The 20,851-nt window shown below is 34.3% G+C and overlaps 2 protein-coding genes across 13 annotated transcripts; both read left to right on the forward strand.

Annotated features, from left to right (window-relative positions):
- The first annotated feature begins 70 nt into the window (after positions 1-70).
- PhKgamma (phosphorylase kinase gamma) lies at positions 71-10,025 on the forward strand. 2 transcript variants are annotated; one of them, XM_015330458.2, is made up of 10 exons: positions 71-212; positions 677-843; positions 1,311-1,595; positions 1,718-1,808; positions 2,013-2,149; positions 2,247-2,344; positions 3,125-3,208; positions 3,806-3,964; positions 4,140-7,410; positions 9,929-10,025. In XM_015330458.2, exons 1-9 carry the CDS (start codon positions 121-123, stop codon positions 4,272-4,274), a joined length of 1,248 nt encoding a protein of 415 aa, XP_015185944.1. In that variant the 5' UTR covers positions 71-120; the 3' UTR covers positions 4,275-7,410; positions 9,929-10,025. The 2 variants fall into 2 exon arrangements, with proteins under 2 accessions (XP_015185944.1, XP_015185945.1); XM_015330459.2 differs by lacking the exon at positions 3,125-3,208.
- Positions 7,275-20,236, forward strand: LOC107071447 (uncharacterized). Of its 11 annotated transcripts, none has more exons than XM_089173740.1 (11): positions 7,329-7,410; positions 9,929-9,984; positions 10,101-10,582; positions 12,385-12,456; positions 14,381-14,894; positions 14,982-15,150; positions 15,529-15,712; positions 15,913-16,226; positions 16,307-16,829; positions 17,057-17,203; positions 17,498-20,236. In XM_089173740.1, exons 3-11 carry the CDS (start codon positions 10,414-10,416, stop codon positions 17,908-17,910), a joined length of 2,505 nt encoding a protein of 834 aa, XP_089029866.1. In that variant the 5' UTR covers positions 7,329-7,410; positions 9,929-9,984; positions 10,101-10,413; the 3' UTR covers positions 17,911-20,236. The 11 variants fall into 11 exon arrangements, with proteins under 11 accessions (XP_089029872.1, XP_089029866.1, XP_089029865.1 ...); XM_089173739.1 differs by having other exon boundaries at positions 7,370-7,410; positions 9,929-10,025; XM_089173738.1 differs by lacking the exon at positions 7,329-7,410 and adding an exon at positions 9,144-9,225.
- The last annotated feature ends 615 nt before the right edge of the window (positions 20,237-20,851 follow it).

Below are 20,851 nucleotides of genomic sequence, written 5' to 3' on the forward strand. Positions count from 1 at the left end.
ATAGTGTTTAGTGAAATATCCGTTTTGTTACTACTTCTATCATTATCAATATTCTTTAAAAATACAACGAATATTATCACTTCTTTGTATGGTGTAAATGAAATTAATTAACAATTTAAAATGGCAAAAGACGAAGGGGATGACCTTTTGCCAGACAAGGACGCTGCGAAGGGATTTTACGCGAAATACGAGCCCAAAGAAATTCTTGGAAGGTTTGTACTATATTACACTCTTTTACTTCCCTTTTTTTGTTTTTCCCATTCTCCTTGTTCTTTTTCTTTATCGTTTTTTAATGCTTATTTAATGATACCTATTTAATTTTATTAATTCCATTCTGATTTCAACATAAAGAATTGATATCTATACTAATACAAATAAGTATTATCGCACATTATTATCATAATCATTGTCTTTTTTTTTATTATTATTATTATTATTATTATTGTTCCGTACTCTTTGTTTAAAAATTATTTATATATGCTAATATGTAAAAATAATATAGCATATGTACATTATATAATTGTGAGGGTGTGTGTGTGTGTGTGTGTGTGTGTGTGTGTGTGTGAGATGAATTTCTAAAGATAGTAATATTTGTATTCTACTATCTGTGTATGTGTGCGTGTGTTACCATATAATTTTAATGAGACATGTATTTGAATAACTTTTCGTGTTATAGAGGAATATCTTCAACCGTAAGAAGGTGTATAGAAAAAGAAACTGGTAAAGAATATGCTGCTAAAATTATAGATATTAGCAATGAATCTCCAGAGGGTCATACCATGAAAGATGCTACTTTACAGGAAGTACAAATTTTGCGTAGAGTTGCTGGGCATCCTTTTATTAGTAAGATGTTTTTCATTATTAATTATATTTAATAAAATTATATTATTATTAATTACTTGCGCTATAACAACATATGAAACTGGTGAGATATGCTTTATACGTGCTTACCACGTGCTTACCACGTGCTTACCACGTGCTTAACACGAAAAACATAATATATAAAACATAGATTCGTAACGAATCTTACAGGACAAAAATAAGAAGAATGACCATGCACCGAAATTGCACTGAATATGCCATGCAGCTTCAAGTTTAAAATCATCATGTAAAGGCTTAATAAAATTCTCTTTCTCTTTCTCTTTCTCTTTCAATACTTTTCTATACAGTCACTATAGCGAAATATAGCGGAATATACATATAATACCTAAAAGGATTAATAATAATAATATTAATTAATATCGGATAATTGAAACGATGTGTAGAAAACGATTGTTTTCTAAATGTAAATATTTTCGTTTAATTTTCAGTCGAACTACATGATGTATTCGAGTCTAGCACATTTATATTTTTAATTTTTGAGCTATGTAAAAATGGAGAATTATTCGACTACCTCACATCAGTTGTAACGTTGTCAGAAAAAAAAACACGTTATATCATGAGACAAGTATTTGAAGGAGTTTTACACGTCCATAATCAGAGTATAGTTCATAGAGATTTGAAACCAGAAAATATATTACTTGACGATAACCTTAATGTTAAAATAACTGATTTTGGCTTTGCGAGGATGTTGAAGCCTGGAGATATTCTATCTGGTTTGTTTTATTATTTATATTAATATTTGATGAGTGAATATTACATTCAAAAGAAAGAAAGAACAAAAACATATATATATATATATATGTATATATATACGCACACATGTTTCTATTTATAGATCTGTGTGGAACACCGGGATATTTAGCGCCAGAAGTCTTAAAATGCAACATGTTTGAAAATGCAGAAGGTTATAGTTTCGAGGTTGATGTGTAAGTTTTATTATATATTCTGAAATACTTAAATTTTTGTCATTAGCCAAAAGAATATCTATCATTCGCTAACTTAGCTGACATATATTTTCTTCAAATAACTAACCAAAAGAAATATATGCAGGATATTCCATAACTGTGATCCATTGATTTTATTATATGCATAATATAAAGGTCTACGAGCCAATATTTATGTCTTCTTAGATGGGCTTGTGGAGTGATTATGTTTACCTTATTAGTCGGTTGTCCACCGTTTTGGCATCGAAAACAAATGGTCATGCTAAGGAATATAATGGAGGGAAAGTATTCTTTTACATCTCCGGAATGGGCAGACATTACAGGTACAATATATATTCATCATTATTTTTTCTTTATTGTTATATTAAATTTTATTATTTTTTACCTAATATTTCATATTACTTTTGTATATTTTTGCAGAGGCTCCTAAAGATTTAATAAGAAAATTATTAGTTGTTGATCCAAAGAAAAGAATATCAATAAAAGAAGCATTGGAACATTCTTTCTTCCATACGGTGGTATGTATTATAATAACAATAAATTGATAAGTCAGATTAGAAAAGTTCAAATATACAATGCACGTACCTATATTAAAATAATATTATGAACAAATGTTCTCTTTAACGTAACAAAAACATTATGTTATTTCACATTTAGACACGTGCTTATATCAATGCTAGTTTATTTTGCGATTATTTCTTTTTTTTTCTATTTCTTTTATCTTTTTCTATTATCTTTTTCCTTCTCGTTTTTGTTTTATATTATCAGTATATACTCATCATTACAGTATAAATCCTGATATGTTTTAATGTATACAAAACTTTGTTTACACAATATGTCATTTTATATTTGCAGCCTAGAAAGTGGTGTAAAAAGCATTAACAATTGTTGGATGTTTTACACGAAAGACTATACAGCTTTTTATGACACATTCAGTTTTTAGTATTTCATGATTATTTTTAATCAATTCGCTTGCCACATAATCGTTGCACATATCATTTACATTATGTATTTATTATTTTATACAAAACTATTCCAATTGCTGTATATATGAATTTAATTTTAATTTTTGACAAAAAAAGAAAAAAAAACTAATAAAGGGTTACACAGGTACGAATTAAATATAATCAATTCAAACAAAATGAAATTAATATTTCTTTTTGAATGTTATTTAAACAACAAAGTTATTTAAACATTTAAACAAAAAATAAATATGGCAATTTTTATTAACTAGATCAAGTTATCTTTTATTTTGTATAATCTTACTTTATGTTGTAAAGAAGTTTTTGACGTTACAGTTGTGGGATCAAGACATCGCACCTCTAAAGCGTTCACTGTCGTCTAACTCACGACGTCTCAGTAGGATATCTCAATTAGCTTTGGTAAATTATGTCTGTTATTATTTAGTTTTGAAATCACGAATATCAATTCTCTAATTTTCATTTGTTTTAATACAATTAATTGATTAACAATTAATCATTTATGTCAATAAATATTACAAATCAAATCCTTTTTATAGGGATAAGGATAACATTCGCTTAATATTTTTTTTTTTTTTTTTTATTATAATACTTATATTACATTTAAAAATAATAAAAATTCAAGTGACAATTATATTCCGGAATACGCTACTCATATTTAAAAATTAACAATTTTGTTTTAAGTGCATGATACTTTTATTACGATTGGAATGTTTTTATGAGATAAAATGAAATACATTGAAAGTTATAATAATTATTAACATTAGTGAAAAATGAAGCTTGATTATACTATTAATGTGCATGTTTATGTTTATTTAATTTTTATGCGTAAAGCTTGTGCAAAGCTATTAGCAAGAAATCCCAATGTGATTGCATTCAATCTTTTAGTTGCCACACAACTTTTTCCACAGCAGCACTGTATTTCTGTACAGTACTACATTTTAATATTTGTGTCTAAAGATAAAATTTAAATTATATTTAATTTTTTTTAATTTTCAGGAATTAAAAGCAAAATCATTTAATGCGCGAAGAAGATTCCAATTAGCAATCCTTTGTGTTCGAGCAGTAATACGTATTAAGCGACTTCACACTACACCTGAACCTCTTTCAACTCAAGTAGCTTGTACCGATCCATATAGAATAAAAATCTTACGAAAGGTATTTATAAATAACGCAGTATAAGATGTATAATATATTTTAATTTGTTTTTATATTTTTTTTTCTTTTTTTTTTTAATATATTTACAATATTAATTCTATTTATATTCATATTTATAATATATATATATATATATAATTTTACTTTAAAATTAATCTTTTGAAATTTTGTATAGATTATCGATGGTTGTGCATTTAGAGTTTACGGTCATTGGGTTAAAAAAGGAGAAGGGCAGAATCGAGCAGCGCTTTTCGAAAATGCACCAAAGACAGAATTAAAACATATTTACGTTAGCAATTTGAGTAGATAACCAATGCTATGTTAAGACATTAGATGCAATTGGTATTATATAATATTTTAGTAAATTCGTTTTTACAATAGAGAAGAGATATTAATTAAAGAAAAAAAAGAAAAAAATATCATCCCCTTCGATTATTCATTATTTTAAATACTTATATGCTAAACGCGATTTAAAGAAAAGGATAGTTTTTTGAATATTTTAAAATGCTTAATTTGCTGTTATTATTTAGTATTATTTCGTAATAGATTGAAAATTGTTTTTTTGATTGCGATTGCGATTGCGAATTCAACAAAATAGACAAAAAAAAAAAAGATACTAATAATCAATTAGTAGGCTATAGTACGATAAAAATATATTGTAACAAACTTTATTGTTTCGAAGTTGTGTAATATAAATCGATCCTTTATATTAAATATTTAAAAAGAAACAAATCCTAAAAGATAATGGCTTTAAAGTAAAATAATAAGAATCAATGAATATGTGTAAAAAGAAAAAAAAAGGAAAAAAAGAAAAAACGAAGAAAGAATATAAGAAATATTTAAAATACAATAATTGTATTGTACTGTATGATCTGACATTTTTATCGGGAGATCTATGACTTATATTTATATAGCACCATCAAAGAGAGTTGATATTTTATTTTTAATTAAATGAAAACAAAGTTATATATATATATATCAGTATTTTTGGCTCTCTTTGTGTTATAAATTAATAATCGTATGATAGAATAATCAGCTAAAAGAAGAGAATAGTAAATAACAAAGGAAATAGATACGAATGAGAAAATCTTAAAATACAGACATACAATGATATTGAGACTATTTAATATTTTATTTATTATCTAGTATTTCTAAAAGCCTTGAAAATCACTATAAATCGTTACGATAAGTATATTATCACTCTGAACAGTCATTAGTATTAGAAATATATTAAAGTTATAACTGCATGATCCGTGGTGTACCTGGAGTAACCAGGATACTCAATAAGATAATGCTTCGTCTAATAAGTCAATCCACAATAGTCTTAATCCTTATTACACAGATCTAATGTTTCAGGTAGTTTAGATTTTGTAGGAATAAAGCTATGATATTACTTAAATTGAATAAGCTATTCTTTATTTTTCTATACAAAAAGCAATAGATCAACCCAAACAACTGTGCTTTGAATTAACAATAGAAAAATGATAATATGTAGAACATTAACGAAGTCGTAAATCTGTGGATATTTGAAGGGCGCCCAGCGGGACAGATAGAGCTCAACGTCTTTATTTGAAAGTAAAACCAGGTAGTAGTCAGATATTTGGATTGTTTATAGTCATCCTAGTCTATATATTTTTATATATACAATTAAAATATATTTTCAAATATATTTTCACAGTTACCTCTATTTTGTTCTGATTTTTCATTATATCTCTCATTTGTTTGCCAATGAAAGAGAGTAGCTAATAAGATATATTATATTTCATTGTATTAATACACCTATGTGCATAAAATTGTAAACAATAGGGATTGAATTCTTTTATTTATTCTCATTTAAAAGAATACTTGAAATAATTCTGCGAAACGATTGTGCTTTATAATAATAAAAACATTTATTTGTCATATTATTTCTATACTTGAAGAATTTAAGCGAACTAAAATATATGACAAATAATATTTTATAGTAAATTAAATATAATATACCTATACATATGTATAAAAAAAGAGAAAGATAAGAAAGGTGTATAACTTTCATTGTAAAGACTAAATTCTCTTGGAGGATTGTTTATGTAATAAAAATAACATAAAATGTTTCTACAGATAAACCTTTTTATTTTTATTATTAAAAACATTTGATAATAATTATAAATCAATAAATGCATGAATATAAATTTTGTATTATGCTATCTATTAATTAATGAAATCAATTAAAAAAATGAACATTACTTTAATTTTATAAGCGAAATATCGACAAAAATATTTTTTATAAAAAAGTAATTAGGTCAAAGTACTGTATTAAATGTTTGGGGGAAAGCAATTTATATGATTATACCTATTTCATATCTATTTCTTTTCGTATGAAAATGATGATTGATTTGATGTCAAAAATACAAAATATAAGTATAAAACGATGTATCAAAATTGTTAGGAGTATTGAAATGAAAATGCATTGGAAAGGGTCATTTTGAAAAAGATAAGAGAGAGAGAGAGAGAGAGAGAGAGTAATAGGATGCGCGCACGCATTTAAGTAAACAATGAAGCGCGCCTCCGTAACGAACGATATGGCAACTGCGCAGAAGGATGATCCATGTGACGGAGAAAGAACGTGACAAAAGGTAGCAGAGAGTGAGGCTGCCAACATCAGAGCAAGTATTTGCCCGGGCGAGCCGGGTGTCGGGTGTGCTCTGCGTATACAGAACATTAGTCTTCTTTCTTTCTCTGTCTGTCTGTCTCTCTCTCTCTCTCTCTCTCTCTCTCTCTCTCTTTCTCTTTCTGTCTATCCGCGGATCGTTTTCCCCCACTTCTTGTGTTCTATCCGTCTTTGTGCTTTACCCCCTCTCTAATGACAATTCATTCTATCTCTTTCTCACGTGCGCGATACTCAGCTCCGTTTTGGCGTCGACGCGAAAGGTAAGAGCCTAGTACGAAAGCTTCTCCTCTTTCTTCTAACACCCGGCAATTAAACGGACAATCATAAGACATTAGGAAAACTTTAGTGTTAATATTACAATTTGTGATAATACGAATATTCGCGGACAAAAATAAAATAAAATATATTTCGAGTTTGTCGATAATAATGTTGAAAAAAGTGCAATGGTTAGTAACGGGCGAAGAGATATGCAGGGAGCTCGACACTACTCTCACACGCCCAGCCGAATTGCTGCGTCACATGGGCCGCGTTCATTGGTCGATAGAGCAGGATGACGTCATGAAACGCACTACCATTGGCCCGTAAGTCGGAGCCCAGACACGTGAATCGTGGCCAAGCAAGCATGGCTGTTGATGCGCAGTGGTTAACACTTGTAAAATGTTTCTGCCACGCGCCAGATCGATCAGGTTATAACCATCGTGTGTGCTCTGAAACGTCTAGGGACGACCGGTGGCTCAGTTAACGTGAACGTGAAACTTAGTCCTCCCTCGTGTTCGATCTTCCTTCTGTTTCTACGGTACGTTTGACAAGAAAAGATAGATAGATAGATAGATAGATGGATGGATAGATAGATAGATAGATAGATAGAGAACAAGAGCAAAAGTAAGAGCAAGAGAGAGAGAGAGAGAGAGTGAGTGAGTGAGTGAGTGAGTGAATGAATGATAAAGAAAGAGAGATAGAGAGAAAGAAAAAATAAGAAAGAAAGAGAAAAGAGATATGACGCGCGGAAATAATCATCAGAGTAATCGATCTCTTTCTCTCTCTCTCTCTCTCTCTCTCTCTTCTCTTTCTCTCTCTCTTCTTACTCTTTTCTTCAATATCTTTTTCTCTCTCTCTCTCTCTCTCTCTTTTCTCCTCTTTTCTCTCCCTCTTTCTTTCTCTCTTTCCTGTATTCTAGACATTTCTTATCCTTTTCTTCGAAAGACTGTCAGAAGTGTGTGTGCGTGCGTGCGTGCGTGCGTTGCGCTCGCATACTCGATCCACCGTGTGTTGCGAGCCGCGTTTGTACACACGTATATAAATATATATATATAAATTTGTTGTATATATACATATACGCGTATGACGAAGAGGTAGTGTATCATGGACGATATGATTGAGAACTTTTCACGATTTATTTATTGTACGTAGAAGGTTTTCTGATAATCACCACGCCCGGTAAATTGTCGTAAAGAAAAATTTACAGGAGATTCTTTATTTTAATCCGAAGAAAAACTATCGGTTTATTTGAATTGACGTTCATCGTGAAAAGTTAGACGCGTATTTTGTGTGTTTAATACGTATTATATGTCTAACATTACTAACGTGCGTGTGCGCTCGTGTAAATCTTTCTGTGTAAGTGTATAGGTGGTTGCGTGGCGTGTTTTCCGTGCCATAATAGATTCGACCAATGAGCGAAAACTTGAGGCCATGACGTCACCGCCCGAAGAGCTCCGATTGGCCGGTGGTACGTGCGTCGGCGGTGGCGGATACACTGTTAACGTATGAGTACGCGTGTCTCGCTTTGTCAGTTTATAAGGAGCTCTCCTCGGTGTTGTACTGACTTTTCCTCTCGCGGCGCCGCTTCTTGAATTATCGCGCGGCGAACTTCCCATTCCCCTGCCTTCTCGAATAATACTTAACGAATTCTCATCCTCCGCTTTCTCCTCCTTCCTTTATTTTCTTCCTTTCCTCCTTTCTTCCTTTCTTCCTTTCTTCCTTCCCCTTTGTCCCTTCTTTATCCTAACATTTTCTGCCGTCCCTTTCTTATCTTTTCGTTCTGTCATCGCATTTCGCATTTTTACTCCTTTAAAGTAACGTTAATTCTTCTTATAAACTTAATTCTATACTTTTTTTTTTTTTTATTTTCCTCTTTCTATTTCTTTGCTATCTGGGTTGTTGATGAAATAAAGTAAGATTGAGTTTAATCTTACTAGTTACAGTTGCTAATTCGAAATTATTGTCTTATTTTTCTGCTTTTCTATTGTTACGATTTACGTGCATATACCATCGTCTCTCTCTCTCTCTCTCTCTCTCTCTTTTTCTTTCTCTTTAAAGTGAGTTCGAATCAACGCTGGAACCTCGTTCTTTGCTTCGCCTTTCCCGCCTCTTGTCTCTCGTCGTGTGTCGTGCTTCTCCCTTCTCCTCTATTTCCCATCCCCTCTTTTCTCCTTTCCCATCCAGCCCGGCTTCTTTTCTCTTCCCTTCTATAACCAACTAACATCGAACCAACGTCGAATTGTGCAGCAAGTCGTCCACTCCTGTTACTTGACTTTAAATCATTCTGTGATTTATCTTATTAAAATATGACGATTGAATCTTTATTAAGATTACTTCTTCTCGGCTACCTATGGTAATTTAACAAGGATATACGTTATTTAATACTCGTAGAAGGGTTACGCGCCAATTGAAAATATTTTCAAATGTAAACTATGTTGATACAGTTTTGAATACTAATCATTAGACATTAACGATGCTAGATTTTGTAGACAGGTCAACATTATTGTTCCTCTTATGTGTTTGATTAACTTTGATTAACTTTGATTAACTTTGATTAATTGCAGTAAATATTGTAGTAAATATTGCTTATTAGTATAGGATATTTTCAAGACAATTTTTTTGGTTTTTTGTTGGACTTTTTGGTTGATGATAGTCACATGGGTTACCCATGGACGACAACTACTGTTTCTACATAATTTGATATGAAATTGATGAAGAAAATTGTGGCATATTATACGATTAAACATATAAAACGTGTCAATATTGTCGGTTTTTGTTGCAACAATAAGGAGATATAGAACTAACATTTCTCTTCTTTCGTCCCTTCTGCTAGTATCCGCGTGGGAGGGAAACTGAATGCTTCCCGCGCGCTCCGCGTTACGTCACGCCTAAGTCACGTGACGTATGTTGGGACGCGGTACTAATCGTGTTCTGCAATATAATGCGTTTTCAAATTGCGCTCCATTCGATATATACTTATTTATTTTCTTGACAAAATGTTTAATTCGAATCGTCGAGAAGGTATGTAACAAAGCGCGTTTTGTTTTTCAACGCAGATTGACTACTCGCGGTGGATAGCAGTAACAACAGACACCACGAAGAATTTCTACAGGTAGCAGAATTACTACAAAAACATCAAGAATAATAATAATAGTAATAATAATAATAATAATAATAATAATAATAATAATAATAAGAACAATAGTAATAATAATAATAAAAAAAAAGAAGAAAAAGAAGAAGAAGAAGAAGAAGAAAGAAGAACACGGAGCTGGAGGTGAAAGTGGCGGTGGTGGCAGCGGCAGCGGCGGCGGATGTGGGGGCGGAGGCGGCGGAGGTGGTGGAAGCAACTAACGAGAAAAGAAAAAAAAGACTAGTGGTGAGGGAGAAAGGAAGAAAATTTATAGGTCGCGCCTTTGCGCGATACCGATCCTTTGGACGGTATCGTCGAACGTAAAAAAAAAGAAAACATTATTAATTATATATCAAAAATACGCTGGATCCAAAGAAGAAGAGGAGGGGGAGGGCGACCGAATTAAGAATGAGCCTGGAAACGTTACTGGAAGCGGCGCGGTACGTCGAGCAGCAGGAGAAGAAGAGGGAACGAATCGCTAGCACTAGTAGTTCCACATCCACCTCCTCCAATCAACCGTCGCTCGCCGTCGCACTCCCCCACTCTAACAACCATCACAATTCAACTGAACCACGTGGTGAGTACCACGCGCCTCCTCCCATCCTCGAGTCTATCGCTCGCCTAGTAATATACATACATATAAACACGTACACGAACCCGTACACAACACGCAGTTATCCTTTTACGAGAGAAAGGCGCGGCTACATTTTTTCATTATTTTCATCATTTTCTTCATTTTCTTCATTTTCTTCATTTTCTTCATTTTCTTCTTGCAATGTTTCCTCTTCGCTATTCATAAATGATGAATATTAGGTTTCTATTGTCAAAAAGATTCCAAATGCGCTTCGATCATCGTCGTCGTCGTCGTCGTCGTCGTCGTCGTCGTCGTCGTCGTCGTCGTCGTCGTCGTCGTCGTCGTCGTCGTCGTCGTTGATGATGTGTTATTGGAAAAGGTGTAGAGAGAGAGGAGGTTCAGGCAAACGATAGTAGTGTTCACTGAGGAGCGAAGAAAAGTGGAGTGTGTAGTGGAATGGACTTGGAATGGAATGGAAAGGAAAGGAATGGAAAGGAAAGGAGAAGGGAGTGGGGTGGGCACGGTGACCGTGGTGCTAAGCGCCGGTCGACGCTGCCAGAGGTAGGAGGGAGGGAGCTAAAGACCTGGAACGTGCTTGCCGTCGGAGGGGAAGCGAAAGGAACCCCCCGGTCAGTGACATTAGAGAAACTACGACAGATTTTCTGCGCTTCATTCACGTGCGCGCGCGCGCGCGCCCGCGCACGCCACCTATTCCCCATTGGCCGCGTAGAGACAAACATTTGAAATTAAACAGGCACCGTTACTTTTTCTTTTTTTATTCTATGCAATCCGTTTGCTTACTGATTCTTCATAATTTATTTCTGTCATTCATGACATCTTTTCATAGGCAAAGAATCTAAAAGGGATTATTATTTATTTATCGCGATAAAAAGATTTGTGCACAGCAGGTATGTGTATGTATGTGTGCATGTGTGTGTGTGTGTGTGTGTGTGTGCAGGAGCAATGACGATAAAGCAATCAAATTTCTGTCAAAGTGTTTCTTTTGTTCTCTGTTTTTTGAGTAAAGGAAAGAGTAAAATGGCAATACGCGAAAATAGGATCGGTAAGTTAGTGGTGGGGTTGTGTGTGTGTGTGTGTGTGTGTGTGTGTGTATGTGTGTATGTGAGCACCACGAGGTTACGAAAATGCACTGGCGGCTATTGTAAACGAGCCGGCGGCGCATACGCACAGAGTGCATGCAGACCGCGTGCATCGCGCATGCTCCTTGTCCCCGGCTAGTCCCCCACCACGCGAGACAGACCGCGTGGCAGTCTGATCAATCCACTATGTTGCTGGTTCCGTCCTTCTTTCTGACCTATCATTCCAACGAGTGGGGGAATCAGAAAGGAAAAACAAGATAAATAGGATACACCGGCTACCTCACCTCGTTGTTCGGTTCTTCCATTAGTGTGCTAGCTTTCTTTCTCTCTCTCTCTCTCTCTCTCTCTCTCTCTCTTTCTTCTTTTTCTTTCTTTCTCTTTCTCTCTCTTTACATCACGTGGAGAAATGCGGCTCTTTCATTTTTCATTCTTTATCGACCTGTGGATTCGAGCGTTAAACACGCGCGCGGGGATGCGAATAAAACTTGGCCCCTCGTGTATCGTATTGTTTTTTGAAAGGCTTATGTTTACATTGATATTTATTTCATTGTTTTCTTCAGTGATCCAACTGAATTTTCTTTTTCTACAATCAGACCTCGCGTACATTTATTATTACATTTTAGACTTATTTTACGATCCAAATAAATATATTACTCCAATTGGTAGATAAAAAGTCTCATTTCTCTTGTATATTTCTTGTTACAGGTATTAAATTAAAAAGGGATCGTAACGAGCCAGATGAATTCCTTTGCGAAGAAAAAATGCTTATCATCGATGGTAAGTTAAATAAATAAAAATAAAATAATGAAATAAATATTGCATTAGTAGAATGTTATTGTTATCATTGCTACTTCGCGATATATCTTGGCGATGTAGGAGATTCATTTGAAACGTAGTAGAGTCTGTTTCGATTGAGAAGAGTGGCGCAGAGGGGACATCGTTGTCGACGGGTTTCTCTGCCTCTTCGAAGGTAGTGACAGGGACGAGTTTGGTCGTCGTGTGCAGACCATGTTTTACTTCTCGGTGTGTCGACCGAGTCCACGCGGCGGCAGCGGCGGCGGCGGAGTCGGTCTGACAATGAGTTTCGTTCGTTGCATTGAATCTTATCGAAAATAATTCAACGGGGAAGAGCTAAAGTATTTGTGTGTGTTTATATATATATATATATATATATATATAATTTTGAAATTGTTACACCTTATTACAATAATTCTTACACTGGATATCCACAAATTGTCGTTGTCATTATCATTGTTATCATCGTTGTGTCGTTTCTACCGATTTATAATTGAATAGTAATATTTTTCAATGAAATACAATAAATGTTATTGTGAAAAAGATAAGTCGGTATTAAAAAAAAAGTATTTACAATCACGGATGTAAACGTGTACACGACTATGAGGATTTTGTTGATCCTCGAAGATACTATTCCGTTGTCTCGATCTCGACCAAATATGAATACCATTGAAGATACTTTGGTTGCGGAATTGAGGAACGATGACGATGGTGATGATGAAAGTAAAAAGAGCAATAACAATATCAACGATCTCTCATCGACGCAGGTCGTTGGTATAATCGATATAGTCAAGGATAAACCTATACTTAACTGGATATCGCCTCCACCGAAGAAAAAATGGATACGACACTATTTCCTCGGTGAGCTGATTCTATCGCGATAACTAATTATAAATAATTATCGTATTAAAATCGTCTTGAGGTATGGCTAAATCAACTACATTGGGTTACAATTGTTATTTTCTTGTTTAATGAGATTCAATACTATTAGTATAGTATTAGGTTTGTGTTAGCTCAGAGTTATTTGTCGCGTGTTGACAAATTTTTTAATATCACCACCTTGCCTTCCCTTTCATTCTCTTTCATTCTCTCCCTCTGAACAAGAGAAGCTCATGTATTCTCACGTGCGTAGAATTCTCGTCTGAGGATTTTCGTTCTGTTCTTCTCATGCGAGTCAGAAATAGATAGAAGAAAGAGCGAGTTATGCGGCGGGACTTTGCCAGGTCTCTTGGTACATGAATGAGAGTTAGCTGTATGCGCGTACACGTGCCGCGCTAATTTATAGCGTCGCAAAGAAGAAGAAGAAGAAGAAGAAGAAGTTGAAGAAGACCCTCGTCTCGTAGCGATGAGTTTCGACTACTCGCGTGAAATCTTCGTTCTTTCGCTTAATACCAAAGAACCAAGTTACAGTATATATTGTCATTTTTATTTTTTCCACTAAAACTAAAATACAGGGATAAAAACATTTTGTAAATATTTTCGGAATGACAATTTCACGTGGATATTCGTTTATCCATATTTGGATGGGTAAACGAATGTAAAACGATAAAGTCAGGTCGAAACCATCACCATCGGTGACACTAACGTTTGCTAATCTTAGACGAAAGTACGACCATTCAGATTCGCCCATAGAATGGCTCGAGTACTTACTTAACTTACATTGCACTCGTTCTACTCAAAGAATCACAAAGTGTGATCAGTATAGAGCTAAAATGAATAATGTCATGGATAGAAAAAATAATGGTTGCATAATTAACAATTTAACTTGTTAACAAAATCATTATTTTTTATTCATTTTTATATAGATTTGTGACTGACTATTATTTCATTTGCAATTTTCTTCATTTTGAAGTTTGTATTTCAAATAAAATTATATTTATAACCTTTTTTAATAATGTTGTCACAGAAGAAGAGCCGTTGGAAAACAATAGAACAAATGGAAATCATACCAACGTACCTCAACGAGGGAGTCCGGTGATCACGACTTCTCGCATCACACCACCAGTCGCAAATGTTAATCTTAACAGTCAAGTAAGTGCTCCTCATTCTGGAGCTCATCATCATCATTATCATCATCATCACCATCATCATCATCATCATCATCAACAGCAGCAGCAGCAGCAGCAGCAGCAGCAGCAACAACAGCAGCAGCACCAGCAGCAGCAGCAGCAGCAGCAACAGCAGCAACAACAACAACATCAAATACAGCAACAGCAACAACAATCACCAGCATTACCACCGGCACCCCAGTATCAGCAGCAACAACAACCACATCTTCATCATCATCATCATCAAAATAATCAGAGTACAACGCAAAATCAGTACTTGGAAAATCAGAATTCCAATATTGCGCAACAAAGCACTGGCAATCTCATCGTAGATGTGGAAGTTGCTCATGACAATAAAAAACACAGGAGTGGGTAAGAGTAAAGTCCCTTAAATTCCAATGAAATTCATTTGTAAAGGAAGTTAACGAAAAATAGAAAAATGATTGTGGGTTATTACAGGTCGTGCGTGATTCGATCTGGTACAAGGGAAGTACACAACAAGTTGGAAAAAAATCGAAGAGCGCATCTCAAAGAATGCTTCGAATTTCTCAAAAAGCAAATACCAGCGCAAGAGGACAAAAAGTCCTCGAATCTTTCCATTTTACATGCTGCCATCAAACATATACAGGTATGCAAAATAACATTTTGTGAAAGAGAGAGAGAGAGAGAGAGAAACTTAAAATTGTAATTACAATATATTTGAAATAATAAAAAGAAGGCAAAGATGCAGCAAATGGGGTTTAAAGAAACTAATGTCAAAAGAGCTGCTGACATAGGAAGGGAATGGGAATTGGAGAGGGAGGGGATAGATGTATCTTGAAACTGTTGAAGCCACGTGCGCTTGGTTGAGTCGCGCATGCGTTTCTCTCTCCCTCTTAATAGAGATGCTAATGCACAAAGTTCACCTTCACTCGCAAACTTTCCCCGCTCTTGAAGCGCGCCTAAAACACGTGCAAAAAAAACGTTGAAAAACGATGTGAATTCGACTTATTTCTTGTTGTTGTAGTCATTAAGAAAAAAAGAACGCGATAATGAGCACGAAATGGAAAAGCTGGCAAGAGAAAAAATCGCGGCGCAACAAAGGTTGGTTGCTTTAAAGAAGGAACTCGCAGCAAGGTGGGAACATATCGACTTTAATACTCTACTGCCAGAACAGAGTTCGTCCGCGGAAATTCAGACTACGAAAAATGGTAATAATTACAAATATGTAATTAGTCAATTTTTCGTTAACAATTTGTTGTTGTTTCAAATTGTTCGTTAACACATAGTACGCCGGTGACGACATCTAATACATTTGAAGTCTCTGAGCGCCAGCCTTCAAGCAATACACGTCGAAATTTCGCGTTTTCGCGGGGCCGGCGTACAATGTGTTAAGAAATTGTTCGTTAAGTTCCAGAAAGTATAGAATTGGAGGTAGCCGGATTAGCGCGCGGTGGTACCAGATATAGCAGCACGAGTAGTCTGAGCAGCGCCGCGACAGCTAGTTCGCCGCAAGCGCTTCAAACGACGACGACTAATAATTCAAATCTTCACAATCAAGTTGCTACGGCTGCTGTAGTCTGTCAAACCCAGGGACTTAATCTTGCCCAAAGTTCGAGGGAAAGTCCACCAACTAGTTCTAGCCCTGGCGTCGTCGTACCTGCCGCCGCTGCCGCCGCCGCTGCCGCCGCCGGGACGACGCCTACTATTCCTACTCCAGCTCAAGTATAAAATTAAATCTTTACTTGTTGTCTATTTTATCGTATTCTTTATTTATTATTATTACTTTTTCTTTGTTATATCAGGAGAAAGTGACAACATCTCCGACGAATTTGGTGCAACAGTCTCATCTGCATCTACCAATAAGCGCCCAGATGTTAAATACGGGTCAAGGATTGGCGACGATTGTACCGACCCTTTCTCATATCGGTCCTGGTCTCAGAGTTATACCTGGCGACACGAGACAACTGTTGGTTACGCATGCAGCTGCAGCTGCTGCCGCTGCGGCCGCAGCCGCCGGTGCTAACAATGAAACCCGACCGCTTACGTTGGCTGTACAAAATTCCTCGGATCAATCGAGGCCACTGATTGCCGTTCAATCGAACACTGGAAGCGAGCCAAGGCCTGTCGCACTGGTCGTGCACTCATCGACGGCTAATGACAATCGTGTGACCTTTGTGCATTCGAATTTATCGAATAACGACAGACCTCTTACTCTTGCCGTACAATCTTCGGCTAATGACGTAAGGCCAGTTACATTTGTACATTCTGGAAACGAAGGAAGACCCTTGGTTCTTACCGCTCATTCTCCTGCCTTAAACGTCTCCAGTGAGTGATCTTTCCCTTTTTGATGAATCATTTTCATACTTTCAAAATGTTAACCATTCTTTTTATTTTTTTCAACTAAAATTTAGAAACTAAAAACTAAGAAAAAGTGTTCAATCAACGGGCGCGAGTGCACACACACACACACGCACACGCACACACACACCTACCTATCTACCTCTATTGAGATTATATAAAGAAAAAGATATTGACGACTTAATTCTCTATAGATGCCCAAACGAGAATAAGAACGGCGGGTGACACGACGCCGCAAACCACGCATAAGATGGTTGGAGGTGTTACGCTGGTCGGTGGAACCGGTTCGGAGCTAACAAGACTTCCCGGTGGTGCAGAATTGAATATTCTTCCAGCAAACGGTGCGTCCAATTTTCATTTGAATGTATTATTATTTGTGTATTTGTCGCGAATGTATTTAAGGTCGCACCATGTTTCACATTTAGTTTATAGCATTGTTGCTATCTATTGAATTGTTTCGGTGCAAAATAAACAAATCCATTAGCAGAACAGTTTGTATAAATGGCTAATGTTGCGAATTGTTTTGTAAATGGATGACATGTGCTCATATTATTATATATATATATATTAAAGATAATCATTTAATATACACTGAAAAAGAATAATAATAATAATAATTATTATTATTATTATAGGGTTGACTTTAAGTCATGCAGGAGTTTCCCTTCAAACAACGACAGGAAAGGCGGCGGGTTCAGCGACAGTGATGTCCAATGCTCCGTCCACTGAAAGTATAGCTCACATAGTCGGCCAACATGCTCCCCTTTCCGGTCTGACACCGATAGTCGCACCAATGACCGTTGTTTCCCAAGGAAATCAAGTAACTGCTCATATTTTAGCACCATCAAGTCTTACGGGAAAAATGATTACAACTCCTATTCTCAAATCTGTGGGACAAATGCCACTTGTAAATGCTCAGTACCTTAATACGACGACGTTAGTAAAACCAGTTGTTGTCGTCAGTTCGCCATCAAATTCTACTCCACCGTCGTCTACTACAACATCATCCATCACGCAACCTTCCTCAACTTCGCATTCAACCGTCTGACAAAATCAAAGAAAGATCAAATTAGTTTGAGGAAAGGCTATTTATTTTACATTTATGGAAATTGACAAGTGTGAATCACTTTTATCAACTTTTATGTAGATTCTCGTAGGCAGGTCCGTATATGTTTACTGGCACACACTCCTCACACATATACACACACTACATGTAATGTGTTAATCCTATTCGCGCGTCATTAGTCATTAGAACCTATCGTCTACGATTGTCACGATTTCACGATTTCACGATTTCACGATTTAACGATTTAACGATTTAACGATTTAACGATTGAAATGAAACCAACCGATATCGATTTGTGTACACGAATCTTATAAGGAAATAACGTATTGCGCTTTGATTCCTCTATTATATGATTTGACATCTAACGAGTAGTTAGCTTAGTTGTCATTTTTGACTTATACTTTCTTTTTATTTTGTCTCTTTGTTATCTTTAACTTTTACTCTATTCAATTTATCTCTATCTCTCAATTTAATTTTAATTCATTTTAGAGCATCCAAATTTTCTTCTTATTACGTACGCTCTGCATTGCTGTTATACTGTTGTGTACATTTCTCTCTAAATGATATCTCCGTTAATCTTTGATTATGCTTTTAATATGAATGCTTTTAATAGAATATCAGTTATAAATATATATACCATATATTGCAAATGTTAATAACAAAATTACAAACTACGCGCTTACGAACTATTGAGAGATCTGTACTATATCTTTGTATTAAGGTTGAAAGAAGAAGAAGAAGAAGAAGAAGAAGAAGTTGGTTTATACAATTTAATGATATTTTTTCTGTACTGTAATGCGCGATCAAAGAGAAAATCCAACATAATCTAACAACAACAGTTATTAATACTTTTTAAGTGGGTATAAGTGATATTTCTATCTATATAGATATTTTGTTTCCTCTAAAGACTAAATGTACTGAACGATGAAGGAAGTATAGGCAATGAAAAACTTCAACTAAAAGAAATGAACTTGTTGCAAAGAAAGAGAGTAAACAAGATACCAACAAATTGTTAATAAGCTGTCTTTCGAATAAGTTGTAGTATTTATTCTTTTATATATTTATTTGAATCATGCAACTCTATGCATGTTACTACTATTCGGCTTAACAGCATGCCTAATAATATCGATTTACGATTCTTCTCTATTTTCTTGTACTATCATAGGCGCATTATAATGCATAATTTGATTATAAACGAAAAAACAAAATGACAGAGAAATGAAGGAATACACAAAGAGAATGAAGAGAAAATGTTCATCCATCGTCGGAGTTTATTTTATTATTATTATTATTACATATTTTGCTTTTAATATTACAAATGATTCTAGACAAATGTCTTGTTAAAGATTTGTCTATTGTCTATTGTCTATTGTCTATTATCTGTTGTTAAACTAAGAGATGAACATTTTCGTTTAATCGTATTTGCAATTGTTTGCTCACGATAATCGATGAAGAATCGATAATCTTATTAAATGTAAATGGCAATTTGACAACATACTGAATCGTAAATAAAACTAATGAAGTAGAATGTAAACTAGAGTGAGACACAGAGAGAAAATTCGATTAAGACGGATAAAAGTAAAAAAAGAAAAATTATCGATAGAAATAAATAGCGCGTAGCATTCTGTACATAATACTAATCTGTTACGTGGTAAAAAGTAACAAAAAAAAAAATGTAGAATGAATAATGAGACGAAAAGAACTATGAGAGAGAGAGAGAGAGAGAAATAGGAAGTAAGGGAATGTGTTTACGAACAATGTGATATAAGTAACAATTTAAAGTTAATTAGTATCTTGTGTAGCTTTTAAGGAATACTGTTGAATTGTTTACTGCGTAGAGCGAGAGCGAGTGAAAGTGCGAGAGTGAGAGAGAGTGAGAGAGAGAGAGTATATGCTGATAATTATTATTAACTAACATCCGTACTCAAGAGATGGGATGATTTAATTGTAAATAGAATATAATGAAATGATAGAAAATTACGAATTATTATTATAGACATATATGTATATATGTATTGAGTAATGGATGGGAAGAAGGTATACATAGAAAAAAAAAAAAAAAAGAAAAAAAAATTAAAAAGTTTAAAAAACTACATAAAGAAAACATAGAAAAAAAAAAAAAAAACTGGGAAATTTGGAATAATATTCCTTGATGATAAATTCTGTTTTATCATCCGAGTTGGTCAAAAATCTATCATCTTTCATAAATATTCCATGCAGTAGAAGAGACACCCATAGAAATTACGTAAGAAAGAAATAAAGATATAAAAAAAAGAAAAAAATCAATAAATGTGATGATAAAACGAGAGCGTTTAATTTTGAGTATTGTTATTGTGTTGGTAGTAATCTATGACAAATTTTGTTGTTATAACTTCGTTTGCTAAATATGTTACCGTTAAAGTGTTTTATTCAATTAATTTATGAAGATTTACATGAAAGTATTACATGAAATAATTAGGGGTGGTTTAGGGAAAACGTAAGTACAGTAGAATTTCTTGTTAAAAAACAAGAAAAGATGATAACTTACTACGAGCATTGTTGCATGAACAACAGTTGACTTTACAGATTGATTCAAATTTTAATTTCATATTTTAAAACTATTCACTACTCCTAATATTCTACCTTATTTCATACTTTTGATATTGTACATTGGATGGTCAAATATTTATAAGAAACCACATTACATTATGAAGAAATGTTAAAATAGATTTCAAATGAAAGAAAGAAAATTGAAAAGATATACACCTTTTGTTTTTTTTTATTTTTTGACTAAGAGTTCAACAAGAATTGATGCAATCTATTAAAAATAGTAATGATAGTAACGGATTTTTCATGGTTTATTTATTATTACAAAATAGATATTTTAGAAAGAATCAAGATTATTTCATAGTCTTATTAATATCTTTAATAGAATTGCAATATT

Source organism: Polistes dominula, unplaced genomic scaffold (assembly GCF_049000335.1).
Source record: "Polistes dominula isolate Pdom_NZ unplaced genomic scaffold, Pdom_raw_medaka contig_75, whole genome shotgun sequence".
Classification (NCBI taxonomy): Eukaryota; Metazoa; Arthropoda; class Insecta; order Hymenoptera; family Vespidae; genus Polistes; species Polistes dominula.